The sequence below is a fragment of the Halichoeres trimaculatus genome, unplaced genomic scaffold, assembly GCF_033239565.1.
Source record: "Halichoeres trimaculatus isolate MK-OKI-2021-1 unplaced genomic scaffold, fHalTri1.1 fHalTri1_scaffold_17, whole genome shotgun sequence".
NCBI lineage: Eukaryota > Metazoa > Chordata > Actinopteri > Labriformes > Labridae > Halichoeres > Halichoeres trimaculatus.
In genome coordinates this window covers 16,777,182-16,792,900 of record NW_027437195.1, presented here as the reverse complement: position 1 = coordinate 16,792,900, position 15,719 = coordinate 16,777,182, and the positions used below count along the sequence as shown (strand labels likewise).

Sequence of the window (15,719 nt, the reverse complement as noted above, 5' to 3'; positions counted from 1 at the left end):
AACTTAAGAGCATAATAGAAGAGCCCTTGTGTGACGCACAGCAAAAGCATCAGCCACACAGTTAGTGTGTGTGTGTGTGATTCACTGTGTACAGAGACAACAGAATGTGATAATACTGCAGGTCAAACAGGCTCGGTCCCTCTCAAACCATAAACTGAGCTCAAGGACGAGAGGGGCTCCTATTGTGTCTGACCTGTTGCCATTACTCTCCAAGAGGAGATAACCCACGACAACAAAGCTGGTTGATTTCACCTAGTTATTCCCAAAACTTCACCTGATTATATCTGCAACAACACACACACACACACACACACACACACACACACACACACACACACACACACACACACACACACACACACACACACACCAAAAACATGTCATGCCGATTCAGTGGGCAGTTTCAATGGCGAGAACTTTTAATTATTTCCCGGCTGCACCATGAAAGAAATCCAGCTGCTCTGCTACGTGATCCCAATAGGGATGTGCTCAGGTTCCCACTAACCCTCCCCCCCAATCCCAGCTCACCCATTCTTAGACACCATATAGACAAGAGCAGCATCCATCCACCCCCACAGGCCCCAGAAAACCACGGCCCCCAAACCTCGGCCTCATCCCCACGCTCTATTGTGTGCGTGGGTAGTAGCTCAGCCAGGCTATTGTCTGGCCCAGCTCCCCAGCAAGTACTTTATGCACAAACAGACGACACAGCGGCGCTAGCCAGGCAGCTCCAACATAAAGAAAACAATGTCCTCCCAAGATCATTCATAAACACCCTGAGCAGCCCCGGCAGGCTCGCAGTAAATAAGGGCCCTCCCTCTGCAACACTGCAGCCACCTCACACTGTAAACATCCCCAGCAGCAGGCCTCAGAGTGCCCTCGCTGGCACCAGCTTCTCACATCTGCCTGACGGGACCCAGAGCTTAGACTGCCCCATGTGTGTGTGAATGTGCGTGTGTGTGTGTGTGTGTGTGATTCTTAAGGGCCCAAACCTTCACATGGAAAGTCATAGCCATGTGATAGGGCTTAGCTGCATGGTGACGAGCCGGGATATGTGCAGTGTAACTCGATGGTGTAATAAAACATTCCTCTCTGAGGCTCAAAGCCTGGCTCATTCGGCCATGAGTGGCTTTGTGTGTGCCTGTGTGCTTTTGTTGTGTGTGTTTTGAGGTACTTGAGAGAAGTTGAGAGGAAAGTTGTAAGTGTCCACCACCTCAACAAGGCCAGCGGTGGGAGCCCTTGACCTCTGAGGGGACGGACTGCCAGGGACAGCTGGTGTGGCCTGTGTTTATTTATTTATTTCTTAACAAAAGACAGGTGGTCACACTTGAAAAGGGCACGCAAACAGCCACACATGCGCTTGTGTACAGACAATACACACACACACACACACACACACACGGGCAGATTTCTTTTCCTCCCTCACACTTGCATATAGTTATCATCCACTTAATCGTGGAGGAGCCACTGTTTTGACTTTCAGGAAATAACACCAAGAATTAAAAAATCACTTCCCAATTAAGCAAATTCACGTCAGGAGTCAAAACATCTCAATAAGAGAGCTTTACTGCCAACTTACACAGCTACATTTACTTTCCAAGGAGCATTTAAAGACGGTCTAAAGCCTCAATCTGAGCTGTGTGCACCACGTATGAACTTCCACAAGTGCATAAATACATATCAACTAGTGCCCTCACACTGGGTTTGCCTTTTTTGGACTGGCTCACCCTAACAGTGCCAAGACACTGTGTCCTTGGTCCACTGTACAGCTGTCACTTACTCACACTCGTTGACGCATATTTATAGCAGCAGCATCACTGGGCTCGCCGCCGCTCGCCTCTCACCGCACTCAGACCACAGCTGGTCCCCGAAAGAATGGGTGAAAGACAAAGCCACGTGCTCCCGCTGGCCGACTGCAGTTGGTCCTGTCTGCAGCGCTGTGGGTGATTATGTGGCCCCCTTTACTCCTCGCTGACACCCAGCCACACATGGAGCAGGCTGGGGAGAAGCTGGAGACTACGGGTGGAGAGGCAGTGAGTCTAAGATGTCTGGAAAGTCTTGACAGCCCATGTTTTGAAGGCACGTAAAGTCGTCACATCATTATTTGAGAGGAGGAGGAAAGCATCCTTAAGAAGTCAACCCAGACAGACTCAAATCAAGGCTGATTCTCACATCTCATACAGTCACTTGTAAAAATATATCTGATGTTTCATGTATTTTATCACTGACAGTCTTTCTTCTGCCATGTATTATCCTCCCTCTGTTTTACAGGAAAAGTGAACAGGAGCTGTGATCCAATCATGGATCACAAGGCGCTGACAGAACAGCTGGATAATGAAGAGACATTTGTTAATCTAAAAAGGCTTTTGATGTTTGTTCATCACTTTGACTCATGATTCCCAACACAGTTGCTCATCTGATTGAGAAAAACTCTTCTCACACAGCATTTGGGACTGGGATGCTCATTCTGACACCAGTGAAGAGAATAGATGGACTGAAATCAATTCTTTTTTTGTCAGATGTCTCTGTGTGTAAACACCTGGAAGTTTCAGAAAGCAAACAGAACATTCTAAAGTGAGTTTAAAGGATTGTTCCACATAATCAAAGGATCAGTTTTGGCTGCATAGCTGAGAAAGCTGGTATCAGTTATTTGTAAGAGAAAGAAAGAAAGAAAGAAAGAAAGAAAGAAAGAAAGAAAGAAAGAAAGAAAGAAAGAAAGAAAGAAAGAAAGAAAGAAAGAAAGAAAGAAAGACTCAAAAAGTGGAGGTGATCTCTCCAGATGCTTTTTTAAGTGAACTTCATTCACTTTAAAAATTCTACGAAGGCTCTGAGTCATTCAGACAGGAGCGGTTCCAGGATGGTGGCCAGGGGTGGCATGTACCCCCTTTAAAACCTATATAACCACCCCTGCTGCCACCCCCAAATCCCAAACTATTAATTCCTTCATCGGAGGTGGGTCAGAATTGGAAGCTGGATTGTGATCAAGGGGCAACGTAGGTTTAGAAAAATGAAGCCTTTGCTGAAGTGCTAAAAGTTGCTGTTCGTCGAGAACCCACTTGAGGTTGGCTGCAGAAAGACCAGAAGTCACGTACACACCCAGCCAAAATACCCCCCAGATTTTGATGTCATTAAGAAAGCATATTTCCAGCTTGGGTCTAAAACACTGATTTCAATACTGCCACACATTGAACAGGAGTGAATTTTTCCTATCTCATGCGACTGACGGGACTGACGGGACTGACGGGACTGACTGACGGTCGCTCTATAGGAAGGAAGCTCAAAGCCCGAGTCATATCCAACGTGGCTGCGTTCTCGGATCAGCTTCATTTCACGGTACCAGGAACAGACAGGTGACGTCGTCCATGTTTTATACAGTCTATGACTGTGATGCAATCAAGCAGCATCCCGTCAAAAATATGAAGCTAATGCAGATGTGTTAAACACAGCATTTCATCAAGCATCTGTTTGGGGCTGGCTGCAGATGCATGAGAAACCACGTACACACCCAAGGAGCTATAATCTTTGCAGCAAAATTCAGTGTGTTGAGAAAAAAGTTTGCTCTGAACTGCTTATTTTTCTGTCTGCACACACAGCACAGATATGATGTTGTTTTGAAGTTATTACACTAGCTAACAGATGAGCACCCTGTAGCTGTTAGCCATGTGCCTTTCTCGTGTTAGTATGTTGAGTGATTGAAACATACTTTACACATGTGAGCAAACTAACTTCTGTCTAACTTCAAAAATATATCAGGTGGCCATGTTTCTGAACATTTGAAACTTATGTTTTAGACTGTTGACATATTTGTATTTGTAACTTTGGACACAATCTTTTTGACTTCTGAAACATGATTTGGCAAATTTTAAGAAAGCCTGACCCAAACACTTGATCACAAAAAGATAGAGATTAAAGATCACTCTTTAACTTTCTGAAACAGACAAATCTTAAAACTGTTTGACTGACAGTAAAGGAAAAACACAGCTCTGTTTTCTCAAAAACACCTACAAATGTAAATCTATCATGGATTTATCAGTCCAGTTTTATCATTCCAACTATGTTTTTGTAAAACACTTGAAACAAACCCCGGCTCTCTGAACAACCCATACTTTTCTTCCATAGTTTGTCTTCTGCTAATGTGATAAAGCTGAATGAAAGTCATTGTGTTACTATCAAGTGTTTTATGCCCACCTCTTAGTTTCTTTAAGTCTTATCGAGGATGGTGCAGACAGCTCGACGCCCTGCTTGCCAGCAGCTGTCTGTTCACTCAGCCAGAAATCAAGCGGTGCCCCCGGACACCAACTGCAGAGCTCCCCAAAGAGCAGAACCACAACTGGCCCGCTGAGCAGGGGATGTGACTCAACAGCTCATAGGAGCATTTGCAATAAGCTCCAGGAAGTGCACTCATCCAAGCTAATGTCTATAGGACCATGTCATGTGATTGATTTTCTCCAAAGCAGTGCTGAGGACTTCTGCCACCAAGAACAATTACTCACAGCGTACAATACCTGACCCTGAAACCGGTCGTCATCGGCCATGAGAAGTAGCCAAGACAAAGTGATGACTGCAGCTCAAGGTCACGTCCAGCGGGGATAATTGTAGCCAAAGTGTCTCACAGCAGAGGCCTGCCTCTGTGCAACCTCTGGAGCTTGGAGTTTTAATAAATAAATTTGATAACAAGTTCTCAAGGTCAGTGGGAAAGGCTGGAGCAGAATCTCAATTTGATGAGCACGCACACAGGTTCTGTGAAGATCACACCTACTGAAATAGATGTGTTTATAAAATTAAGAATTAATGTGTATTATTTAAATCTTATTGCTACTTTCTGGATTTTACTTGACGGGGTTGCTGTAAAGAGACAAGGAATGATAGGGAGCAGAGAGGCTCAGTCCTTCATCAAAGGGTAGTCATTCTACCATTAGGTCAGTGACATCATTTTTACCACCTCAACTTTTTATTTCAACCACCAAACTCAGACGAAAGCAGCCACTTTACCAGGTGGGCTAAACCAACCTCAGGTGTGTGCATCTCTCTGAATGAGGCTCAGTCTGAGGGATTATGTTCCTTAACTGAGTCCTTAAAGTGTGCTGCCATCTGCTGCCTGTTCTACAACACATCACAGAAGTCAGCAGATGCCTGGTAGTTTTAGTTGGGTCTGCAAGTTACTTAAAGACTATAACATATGACTGAAAGTTGTGTTAGATTGGCTAAATTGGATAAAAAATATGCTAATTTATGTTAAAAAAAAAAAAAAAAAGCTGGGCAGATCGTGTTTATCAATTGTTGCGTTAGCTTCTTTTTCCTAGCACACTTTGTGATTATTTGGGAAACAAAGAGGACAGTTTCTGGAGTTTGAAAAATAAAATGATGTCTGAATCTTGCCTGATATGGGGATTTAAGCAGTTGAACAGTTCAGGATCTGCTTTGTGCTAATTTTCATTTCATGATGCGTTAAATATTTTTAATGTTCTTTTACGATAGAGCAATGCTGCTATTAGTATATGTGCAGAATGTGGTTGGCATTGTCTTACTGAAAATTTGCCAAAGAAAACAGAAAAAGCTGTTGTCTGGATGGCAGCTTATGTTGCTGAACAACCTCTGTACTGTATGTTTCAGCATTAATGGTGCATTACCAGATGTGTTAATGAACCATACCATGGTCACTAAGAAATCTTTATACTATCATCATTATTGGTTTTTGAGCTGGGTGGTGAGACAGCCAGAACAGAGGATGCAGTGTCCATATTTCCACATTTAATGTCAAATTTTGGTTCATCAAACAAAAGGAAAAATGTCTGCTTCACCTCAGTTCACTCTTCATGAGCCAAGAAAACTGCCCACATTACTGGATTTTGTTTGAAATGTTGAGCTCATGCTGTGATTTCCCTGACAGTCATGCCTGTTATGTATGTAATGCAGTAACACCAGTATTGATTTCAGGTCTTGTCCCTTTTGTGCAGGATCCCTCTAGATTCTCTCCATACTGCTTACTGTAGATGACAAAATCTCCAATGGAAATCGGTGACACTGAAGAACATGATTCTAAAATTACTGAACTCACACAGTCTCTTGTGGATTTTTTTCTGCACTTTTATAGTCTGCTGTCTTTTTCCAAACTTCTGTGAAGTTGCTGTGCTGTGTGCTTGTCATGCAGCTAACAAAGGTGACATACCCACACCTGACTGTATATAAAAGTGTTCAAGTTTATTTCAGTTACTTTCATGAGGCAATACATATATACAAGGTAGGATTGAGAGGACATAAAAAGATACGATGAAATGCAGTCTTAGTAATATCATGTGAGGAAAATACATTTGTTCAAGATATCCAGATACTTCTGTTGGTTTCTATGTGGAGCAACCGCAGCACAAAACTTCATCATACTGTCCGCTGTAACTGTGGAGAAAAAAAAAAATTGTTACAGTCACTTAATGCTGCTCCATGAATCTTTATGACCTAGAGTACTTCTGAAGAAGCATGGCAAAGATAACAGAAAGACTGCATACAAGAACAACAACAAAATGCTTGGTGATGTTGAGATAACATTACAAGTAATTTCTGAGCTGCTCTTCTCCCAGCAGAAGAGACGTAAAAAGCAAATAATACAACTCATTTGTTTGTCTACTAACATTGACCTACGAATATGTTGCACCAATCAATTACCTTTAACCTTTCACAAATATACGGACAAAAAACGTATAAACAGAAATTTTAAAAAATGATCCCACACAGTTTAAAAAATACATAACAAAACAGAAAATGACAGTGAGAAAGAGAATAAATTAACAGAGACGGCTGATGTGTAAATGTAAAATAAAAAAATAATAATAATTAAAAAAAAACACCTTCATCCAAACAAATGGAGTAGAGATAACACCAAGATCAGGTTCAGAAACTACCTGCAAAAATGGCACCAGAGCGTTCACTTACTCTATAATGGTGCAGACAGAGCAGCAAAGGCTGGAGCAGCTGGAGCACTGGCGAGTGCATGAGGAGCAGGTTAGACGTTCACACTGGGAGCAGGCTGTCCTGGTTCCCTGGCTCTTCTGACACACACAGCAGCCTGCACAAGCTACTGCTGTACCTGGAGAGAGAGACAGTACACACTGGATGAGAACTTAGAATAGCACACACAAGTGAAGAAGATAAAAATAAAAATCAATGAGAACCAAAATCTGTGACCACCCTGACACCTGCTGGTGAGAAGCCTGAACTGAACCCACAAAGTAAACCAAAGAGGACATTTCACAAAAAAAAAAAAAAAAAAACGTTGTCAGGATGTTTTCCTTGAGTTTTCACTTAACCATTTAGAGTGAGATAAGTCAATATGGTCCTTCTCAAAGCGCTCAGTCTGATAGTCTGTTCAGAGTCTGCTCACCTCGTGACCTCACACTACAAGTAATTATAGTAATACCTGACCTCTCGTGGTATATTCATATTTAGAGCTACACTTTTTAAAGCTTGGTTTACTCCAAACAGATGTAACCACTAAGGCACAGAGACCTGCAGTTAACATGTAGCTAGATGTTATTGACAATGTTGTGCTTACAATATGTTACCTGCAGCAATTTAAATACCATACCTGTCACTTACTTATAATTTAAGAGGTAGATAAACACAATACAGGTCTTTACACTTATTAAAATCAACATGAGGTCCATCACTGTCACCATGAAAAACTGACAAAGGAAACCAATGTTCAAATGACACAAAGTCAGTAAATGGAAATTAAAATATGTTTTGGTGCATTGTACTTCTTGATGTCTTCTGCATCCACGTCTCACTCCTGTTCAAACATATACAGTAAGATAAAAGCAAGTTGAGAAGACACTTCTAAGATAGCAATCCTCAACTTGCTTCATGTTTTGCTTTTGCTACACAAGGCACAGTTTTTGTTTGGAACACTAGAGGGAGACACTAGTGCAAAATTACAGCAGAAGTTACCCACTCAATTCCTCCAGTCTTGCACATAAATACAAAGTGACAGCTTCAGCTGAACTTTGGAAGTACTGCAGGGTTTCAACCTTCTGAAGAAAGATGTGCTCAAGGTAGGTACAGAGTTAAGGAATGAACACAGCTGACTTATCCAAAGCAAATCAGGTCAGGTAAGAAACTCATCTCATTTATCAAATATAAGGTACGGATAAAATCATTGTTCTGATAGATTCAGTTATAATTCAGGGTATTGCAATTTAAGTTATCATTACTATCATTAGAGCAATTTTTAATCTTAACCCAGGGGCAACATCCAGTTTAGAAAAATGACACCTATGCAGATGAGCTTAAAGTTGCTGTTCATTGAGGATCCACTTGAGGCTGCAGAAAAACTGGAAACCACGTACACACCCAGCCGAAGAATTTTTAAGACGTCAAATGCATGTTTGCAGCCTGGTTTAAAAAACAGCTTGGATCTGAATCGCTGGTTTTGCTATTGGCAAACACTGTACAGTAGGTGAATATTTTTCTAACTCTGCAGTTTAGCAGATATTGGGATTGTTTGATTGCCCAATCAGAGACACAGCTCAGGTCACTTGACTGACGGGAGCCCTATAGCTGTTAAAAAGGAAGCTCAAAGCCAGAGTTATATCCAATGTGGCTGCGTCTGCGCCTTGGCTTCATTTCAGGGTATCAAGAACAGACGGGTGAAATCGGCGACTACATCCATGTTTTGTACTGTCTTAACACAAAATTATAAAATTTTTCAACATCCACTTTTGTTATTTTGTGGAATTCCTTAAAGGGGCTGTGAGGACTATGTGGAAAAGCTAGGCTGTTTCCCAAAGCCCAGGTACCTTGCCTTGCCTTGGAAGGCAGTGCCTCCGAAGCCACTTCCTTCCCATCCAAGGCAAATGTCCTGCCTCTGCTCAAAAGGAGATGCTACTGGAACAGCCTACAAAGGCATATTTTGGGAGGAGCTCAGATGGCTACAAATATTGTCATAGCTTGCCACTTTTCTACACTTTTTGCTTTTTTATTGTTACATCATTGACACTCTGCAGGTGCAGCTTCTCAGTAATTATAGTTATGTGAGTGACACACAAAAGATTTAAGTGGTGGACATGGTATAAGTTGTTATTTTCAGAGGTGTATTTTGTTACTTACATTTAAATTGGAATTTACCACGCGCCTCCGCTGGTGCGTCTTTTCCTTCCATTTTTTTCCTTTTTTACAGATTCACGCGTTGCATGTTGGGTATTTATGGCCATGGCAAGGCAGCGAAGGATACACCTGTGTATCCTTGGTCAATTAGCCACATGCTAACCAAACGGAGGACATATGCCTCCGGAGGACATGGACATTGGTACAGCACTTGGGCAGCGACTGATTATGTGGATGCCTGCCCACGCCCACCCTACGCCCACATCAGGCCAAGGCAAGGCAAGATACCTTGGCTTTGGGAAACAGCCCTAGTGTTTTTCAGGGCTAAAGACTCTGTTTCCCATGTGCACTTGCACTCACTGACACAAGTACATCACTCTTGAAGCAAATGACTGGACAGTGATTCCTTCTAGTCACTACTTTTCTTTGTTCAAGATCACTTAGAAAGTCCTCAGCCCATTGAAGGTACTCCATAGGATCCATCTTCATTTGTTCTCTCTAATCATTGCCAACCCCTCTACTTTATTGAGAAACTCCTTATAGCTCCTTCATCCTTAGTTCAGTCTTGTCACTACTTTGTATCCGTCAGTAGAGGTCACTGTTTCCACGTTATTTACTAATTTAGTTTTCCTCGCTGAGATTTTAGGGACTTACCTGCCCTATCAGATAGGATAACTCCGCCTTGTTACTGATTATGTTCGTGAGTTTGAAGTGCCTACAAAATCTGAGTTTTTTTTAAAAAACATAACTGAATGGCTGGTTATTTCCCTGATATGATCCTTTTGTACGCTTTGACGGAGGCTCTTCTTGCACAAAGCTCACCTGGTGTGACGTTTGATCTTGACAGTCTTCCATCATATCCGATCAGTGTCTGTCCTCTCAGTAAAGTCTGGCTGTGTGCGGGTCCCTCTATTTGTCCTGTCGGCTGTGGGTCAATGCACCTTTCCTCTCCTGTCCAGATTTTCCCCATCACTGCTTTGGCCCCGTTAAAAAGCAGGTTTTTTGTCTTTTCTGAGAAAGGAAAACACAACCATTCAAAAATGAAGTGAACGCTGTGTGCATGAACATTGAGCGGAGTACGTTCATAGGCCAGTATATTTGCATTTTCTTGTGTAACATAGGTTTGTTGAAAGTCAGGTCGAGAAAGGCAAAACAGGAACTTAAGTAATCAGGCCACAAAAAGGGGATTACAATCAACATAAACAACTAGTGGTTAAGGAAGCAACAAAAAATAACCAAAAATACCGATAGCAGAGGCTTATCTGAGTATTTCTCTTCGTTTATGGTAGTTACTGTAAGCTAAAGTGCTAACCGACGAAGCTAACACCAGCTAACCATAAACGCAGACATTACCGCTGACATGTACTCACCGTGTATTTCTCGCCTGTACTTGTCGCCAAAAACGCCGTAATTGTTGAGTTCCTGTTGGCCGATGTGGATTTTGTATTGGGAGGAAAAAGTTTGAGGAAAAGGACAAGTTCGTTTCGGCATTTTTGCTCCTCAAAGTCCCGCTGAGCTCCTCCAGAATTCCGCCACACTTGTTTGTTGCGGGAAAAATGCAAAGGAAAATGCAAAGAGCCAATCACACGCATGCTTTATTGTCACACGGATCCTTAGAGCCAATCAGAAAACGACTCTGGTGTCACGTGCTATATTGGGCTCTATCGTTACCTCTCTTGCCATGCTGCATTTGAGGTCCGTCGTAAACATTAAAATTTCTATTACCATGGCAGGAAGGACCCTGTAACTTACAGTCTATGGAGGAAGCATGTTTGAAGCACGTTTAAAATAATGTTATATGTAAAAATGCTTGTGCTATGTAATCTCTAAAAGAATGAATACTAAACTGAGAGGGAGGTTTGTTTTATTTAACTGATGATTTATATAGCCTACTGACATTACCCCCTAGCATCAGATAAAACATTGATACTTGATGATTTGAGAAATCCGGTCACTGAGATTAATGATAAACTGATTGCGCATGATAGCAATGTTTTGTCACATATGATGAGTGCTTCTTTATTTGTTGACTGATCTAACACCACTCAAATTATGTAACTTTATTGATAAATGAACAAGGGACGTGTAATTGCAACAAAACAACCCAAGTAAACTTTCCAAGGTCACATAGATGGATTTTTTATTGCAACTAAGGAGATCATTTAGGTGATGACAGGTGCCACAGGGTCTGTGCTTCCATCGAGAAGAGGGGAGGAAAACGTATTCCTCTAGAACATCTGGATCATGCACTCTCTGGACTTTCCAACGCCAACCCACTTGACTGAAAAGAGACAAAATCAAAGAGGAAGATTAAAAAGCTGAAGAAACTCAAGACATTTTGACAATAATTGCTTGAAAATATTTGGTAGTATGAGTGTCAGAGCACCATCAAAACAAAATCTTTTTCCATCATGCAAACATTTTTTTTTCAGAGGCCTTCAGAGGTGTAGTGTTGACCATGACTTTCATAGCTACAAAAATACAAATCATATACAATCAGAGTTTATTTTCTTGTGACATACTGGGAACTCCAATGTGGTTCTCAATGAAGCGGATGTAGTTCTGGGCCTTGGCTGGGAGGTCATTCCACTTCCTAGCAGCAGACGTGTCAGTCTTCCAACCAGGGAAGGTCTCGTACTCGACCTCTACTTTGTGCAAAATGTCCATGTTGGCTGTTGTTAAAAAAAATAAATAAAAAAGTTGTCCAATCTGCAAATTAATCTTCTGTATAAATCTCAGTATAGGCTGATTGTTGTTTTGCGAATCTTTTGCCTACGTTACCTGGGAAATGAGGGATCCTTTTTCCATTGAGTTTGTAAGCAACGCCAACTTTTATTTCATCAAGCACATCCAGAATGTCAAGTTTTGTCAAAGCGATGCTGTAAGACAGGCAACATGTCAAAGAACTGTTCAGTATTTACTGTGACATTTGTGTCCATCATACAAAAAAGTGATGTAGAGTGGTGTAGAAGAAATGTGTTTTTTTTTAAGAGTAAGCGTGCTTTTCTGTCTAATATAAAAAACCACACAGCACATGATAAAAAGCTTTATCTTCTTAAGCAACTCACGCGGTGAAGCCATTGATCATATGAGCATATCTGACGATAACCAGATCCAACCAACCACAGCGTCTCTTCCTTCCTGTGGTCACACCCACCTCATGACCTCTTGTCTGCAGCAGCTCTCCTACTGCCTGAAGTAAAGAGATAAATACAGGTCTACATTTTAGTTCACTTTTTCTGACATTCATGATCTCAGGCTTCACTTCTGAAACCTAAAAATACACCATCAGTGCCCCCGCCTTAGACCCAGCTGAGTACAATAACACATCACATGGGCAGGAGGGGTAAAGTGTTAACATCTTGACCTGTGCCTCTGTGGTCAGTTCCCGTGACAAGTAACATAACCCCAGCTCACACAGTAAATATATCCTTAACACCGACTCTGGCCCTAAATTTATCCTTCTGAACATGTGATCTGCATAAGAAGTAAAGAGCCTGTCTCTCACAAAATTTGACAGCTGCACCTAGCATGAGAACAACCCAACCCCTCCCCTTCCATTCCCAGCTCTCTCCTCCAACAGACCTGCTGTGTGTGTGTCAGCCACATGATCACAAATAAACTGTACATGTCGGGCTTGATATCACTGAGTTACATAACACACTGTGTATCTCTCCATACAGTATGACAGCTAGTGAAGCAAACAAACCATGTAACCAAAACACAAGATACTTTAAGCTCTTACATTTAACTGTTCTGTAGGGAAAGCTCCGATTCCCACTCTTGTTGTGTAGGCCTTCGATACACCAAACACATCGCCGATATTCAGAGGAGGGATGCCAAGGCCAGTGCATGCTCCACCCACAGTGCAGTTGGATGATGTCACAAAGGGATATGTACCTGAAGAGGACATTGTTACGTGTGAATACAACATTGACTCCTTTCCAGAATTTGCAAAATCAAACAGCATTTAATGTTCCTGCTGCTGACTCTACCAAAGTCAATGTCAAGGAGAGCAGCGTTGGCCCCTTCAACCAGAATTTTCTTGGGAGGACCATGAAGAGCCTCGTACATGTAATAGACTCCATCTCTCACCATTGGCCGCAATCTCTCAGCGTAGTCCTACAGTAGAGAAACAACAACCACATAGAATTTTCTGTCAATACTGAAGATCCCCTCTTGTAGCATTCTCTGCCATCAATGAGTGTGATGTGAACGATAGGAAAGCAGTTTAAAAGTTCCTTCACAGGTTGGTAAGACTAGATACTTGCGATAAGTAGGGGTTCATTATCTATCGTTTTTTTTCTGTTGGATACTTTGGCAACAGTACTGGTCTTAAATGTCTACCTTGAGTTTCTTCAGTTGGTCCTCAACATCAACTGTCAAGGATGGGTACATGGACTGATACTGGTGGACAAGGTTCTTGAATCTGAAAGAGCAGTTTGTCATGAGTCATGTTACAACACTTAACATCAGAGTTTGATCAGTGCCCCCCCTTTCTCACCTCATAGAAAAGTCCTTAAAGTCACCCAGCAGGTCACAAACGCGTAGGCCAGTGCGTGATGCTTTGCTGGAGTATGCCGGTCCAATGCCTTTTTTGGTTGTTCCAATACTTGATTATAAAAAAACAAAAAACAAAACGAGGTGGTTTTAAAGTATGTTTTACACTGACTGACTGTTTTGATGAGACCTATTATCTTTGACATGTTTTCGTGCCTTCACTGCCTCCCTTCCCCTTACTTCTTTCCTTCTTGTGCTTGTCTCTCAGTTTCTTGCAAGCCATCAACAACCTGGTGGAAATCAAAAACTGCAAAGAGATGACAAACAAATGTTAAAATACAGTCTAAACACTATTGTGAATAAGGTTAACTGTTTTAAACAATTATATGTACTGTACATACCAAGGTGAGCTCTGTCAGAGACAATTAGTCTCTTCTCCCAACCTTTCAGACCTGGTCAAAGAACAGGTATAAGTGAGAGTACTAAATCTTGATTAATGCAAACGGATCGTGTAAGAAGGGTAGATTTCCTTTAGTTACCTTTTTTCTCATTTTTATCGCCCTCCTCAAACAACCCAGGTAGATGTATGACTACACCGTTTCCTATGAGAGCAGAGTAACAGAATGTTAAGACTACAAATCACTGTATTTGTCAAAACACTTGATGTGGAAAAAATAGAAATTAATGCTTTTACCAATAAGAGATATGCTTTTTGTGTTGATGATTCCACTGGGCAGAAGGTGGAAGTCGTACTCCTTCCCATCCACCACCACTGTGTGACCCGCATTGTTACCTCCCTGGAAATCAAGGTGGAGTATAGTGTTACCAGCATGTGACACTGTGTTGATGATGATGTGTTCAAATAGGCTGCAGAATGATGTTAACACATCTGAATTCACAAGTCTTATTTTATTTTCTCCAGACAGTGATAAGCCACCCTCTTCCCAAATCTACCAAACTTCTCCAGCATCTATTTTAACAGACTTGGCTGGTGCTGATGGATCCCCCGCTCTGTTCCCTCCTGGCTAAGACCTGGCCTTCTCACATATCAAGCCACCCCGAGAATGTGACCTCTTGGTAGCCCGGTGGGTGGGGCTCCCAGGCCTCCAGAACACAGGGTGCTAGTCCTCTCAGCGAGGAAAGTACAAGTACAACACTGCGAAGCAACTGTTGGCAGCTTTCACCGTGTGTTCCACTGCTTGACTGACCTCTGATTTCCAACCAGACGCTGGTGTGTGTGTGTGTGTGTTATGCAAGTGGACATTAGTGACCTGTCTGGACTTTATCATGACTCTAATTCATTTATAAACAAACTGGTTCACCATGACCTGTTTTTTTTTTTTATATCAGATGAATGAGTCATTTACAGCAACTCTACAGGAGATTGAGAGAATCAATAGAGTAAAAAGGCTTATGAGTTTTATATGTTACTGCTAAGGTAATTAAAAGGGACTCGCTCGGTGTCTGCATAATCTTATCAATTCGAATCAAGTGGCACAGTTATCTTATCCAATCATGAAAATACTTGACAGCCCTGTTAAAAATCTACCACACACTCAACTATCATTTGCATTACGCAAAGATTTCCCGTTATTATGTTTACAACATTCTGTTAATCATTCCCAAAATCACAGGGCTTCAAAGAGTTTTTACTCAGAGCACCTGTTGCGCTCTACCAAGCTGCCAGTTAGAGACTGGTTTTACAGTGAGGCTTGTAATGGATAAAAAAAGACATTCACTATGAACCCAGGGACACGCCCTTGTGAATAAGTCAGCTAAAATCACGAATCAAAGCCGTTACCTGACATCTGCACACGTAGTCCGCTTCAGTCGCCAGTAAGTCAACCACTTTACCTTTCCCCTCGTCTCCCCATTGCGCACCGAGAACCACCGTCACTTTGTTCACCGACTCGTTACGCGGTCGTTTCTGTCCTGCCGCAGCGGTTTGACTCAGGTTTTTGTGATCTTTCGCTGACCAGGTGAGCGACATGATGGCGCTGGCTTTAGTCCGTCCGTCTCAAGACGACTAGACTGGACCGCAAGAGCGGCTTTGCCATATCTGTAACCTTAGCGCTGATGATGTCAGAGCCAGACGCGCGTAAAGAACGTCGCTGCGCGCGGGC

The 15,719-nt window shown here is 42.2% G+C and overlaps 2 protein-coding genes across 2 annotated transcripts; both read right to left on the bottom strand.

Moving 5' to 3' along the window:
* Positions 1-6,213: 6,213 nt before the first annotated feature.
* On the bottom strand, positions 6,214-10,682 carry siva1 (SIVA1, apoptosis-inducing factor). The gene is made up of 4 exons (XM_074692389.1): positions 10,467-10,682; positions 9,919-10,107; positions 6,928-7,081; positions 6,214-6,393 (listed from the first exon to the last, which is right to left on the bottom strand). Exons 1-4 carry the CDS (start codon positions 10,585-10,587, stop codon positions 6,345-6,347), a joined length of 513 nt encoding a protein of 170 aa, XP_074548490.1. The 5' UTR covers positions 10,588-10,682; the 3' UTR covers positions 6,214-6,344.
* A 473-nt stretch (positions 10,683-11,155) lies between these two features.
* adss1 (adenylosuccinate synthase 1) lies at positions 11,156-15,716 on the bottom strand. Its single transcript, XM_074692132.1, has 13 exons — positions 15,398-15,716; positions 14,291-14,393; positions 14,136-14,198; positions 13,998-14,048; positions 13,837-13,903; positions 13,601-13,708; positions 13,444-13,525; positions 13,092-13,218; positions 12,842-12,996; positions 12,165-12,289; positions 11,878-11,975; positions 11,619-11,768; positions 11,156-11,377 (listed from the first exon to the last, which is right to left on the bottom strand). Exons 1-13 carry the CDS (start codon positions 15,584-15,586, stop codon positions 11,325-11,327), a joined length of 1,371 nt encoding a protein of 456 aa, XP_074548233.1. The 5' UTR covers positions 15,587-15,716; the 3' UTR covers positions 11,156-11,324.
* Positions 15,717-15,719: the final 3 nt, after the last annotated feature.

Excerpts from the sequence above, each read along its gene's own strand:
- siva1 (XM_074692389.1), bottom strand. The coding sequence starts at position 10,587 with ATGCCGAAACGAACTTGTCCTTTTCCTCAAACTTTTTCCTCCCAATAC. Across the intron at positions 7,082-9,918 it reads AAGATCAAACGTCACACCAG|GTACAGCAGTAGCTTGTGCA; the intron begins GTGAGCTTTGTG and ends CTCTCTCTCCAG. Across the intron at positions 6,394-6,927 it reads TCTGTCTGCACCATTATAGA|TTACAGCGGACAGTATGATG; the intron begins GTAAGTGAACGC and ends TTTTCTCCACAG.
- adss1 (XM_074692132.1), bottom strand. The coding sequence starts at position 15,586 with ATGTCGCTCACCTGGTCAGCGAAAGATCACAAAAACCTGAGTCAAACC. Across the intron at positions 14,199-14,290 it reads AAAAAGCATATCTCTTATTG|GAAACGGTGTAGTCATACAT; the intron begins GTAAAAGCATTA and ends CTGCTCTCATAG. Across the intron at positions 11,378-11,618 it reads GAACCACATTGGAGTTCCCA|TCAAGTGGGTTGGCGTTGGA; the intron begins GTATGTCACAAG and ends GTCTCTTTTCAG.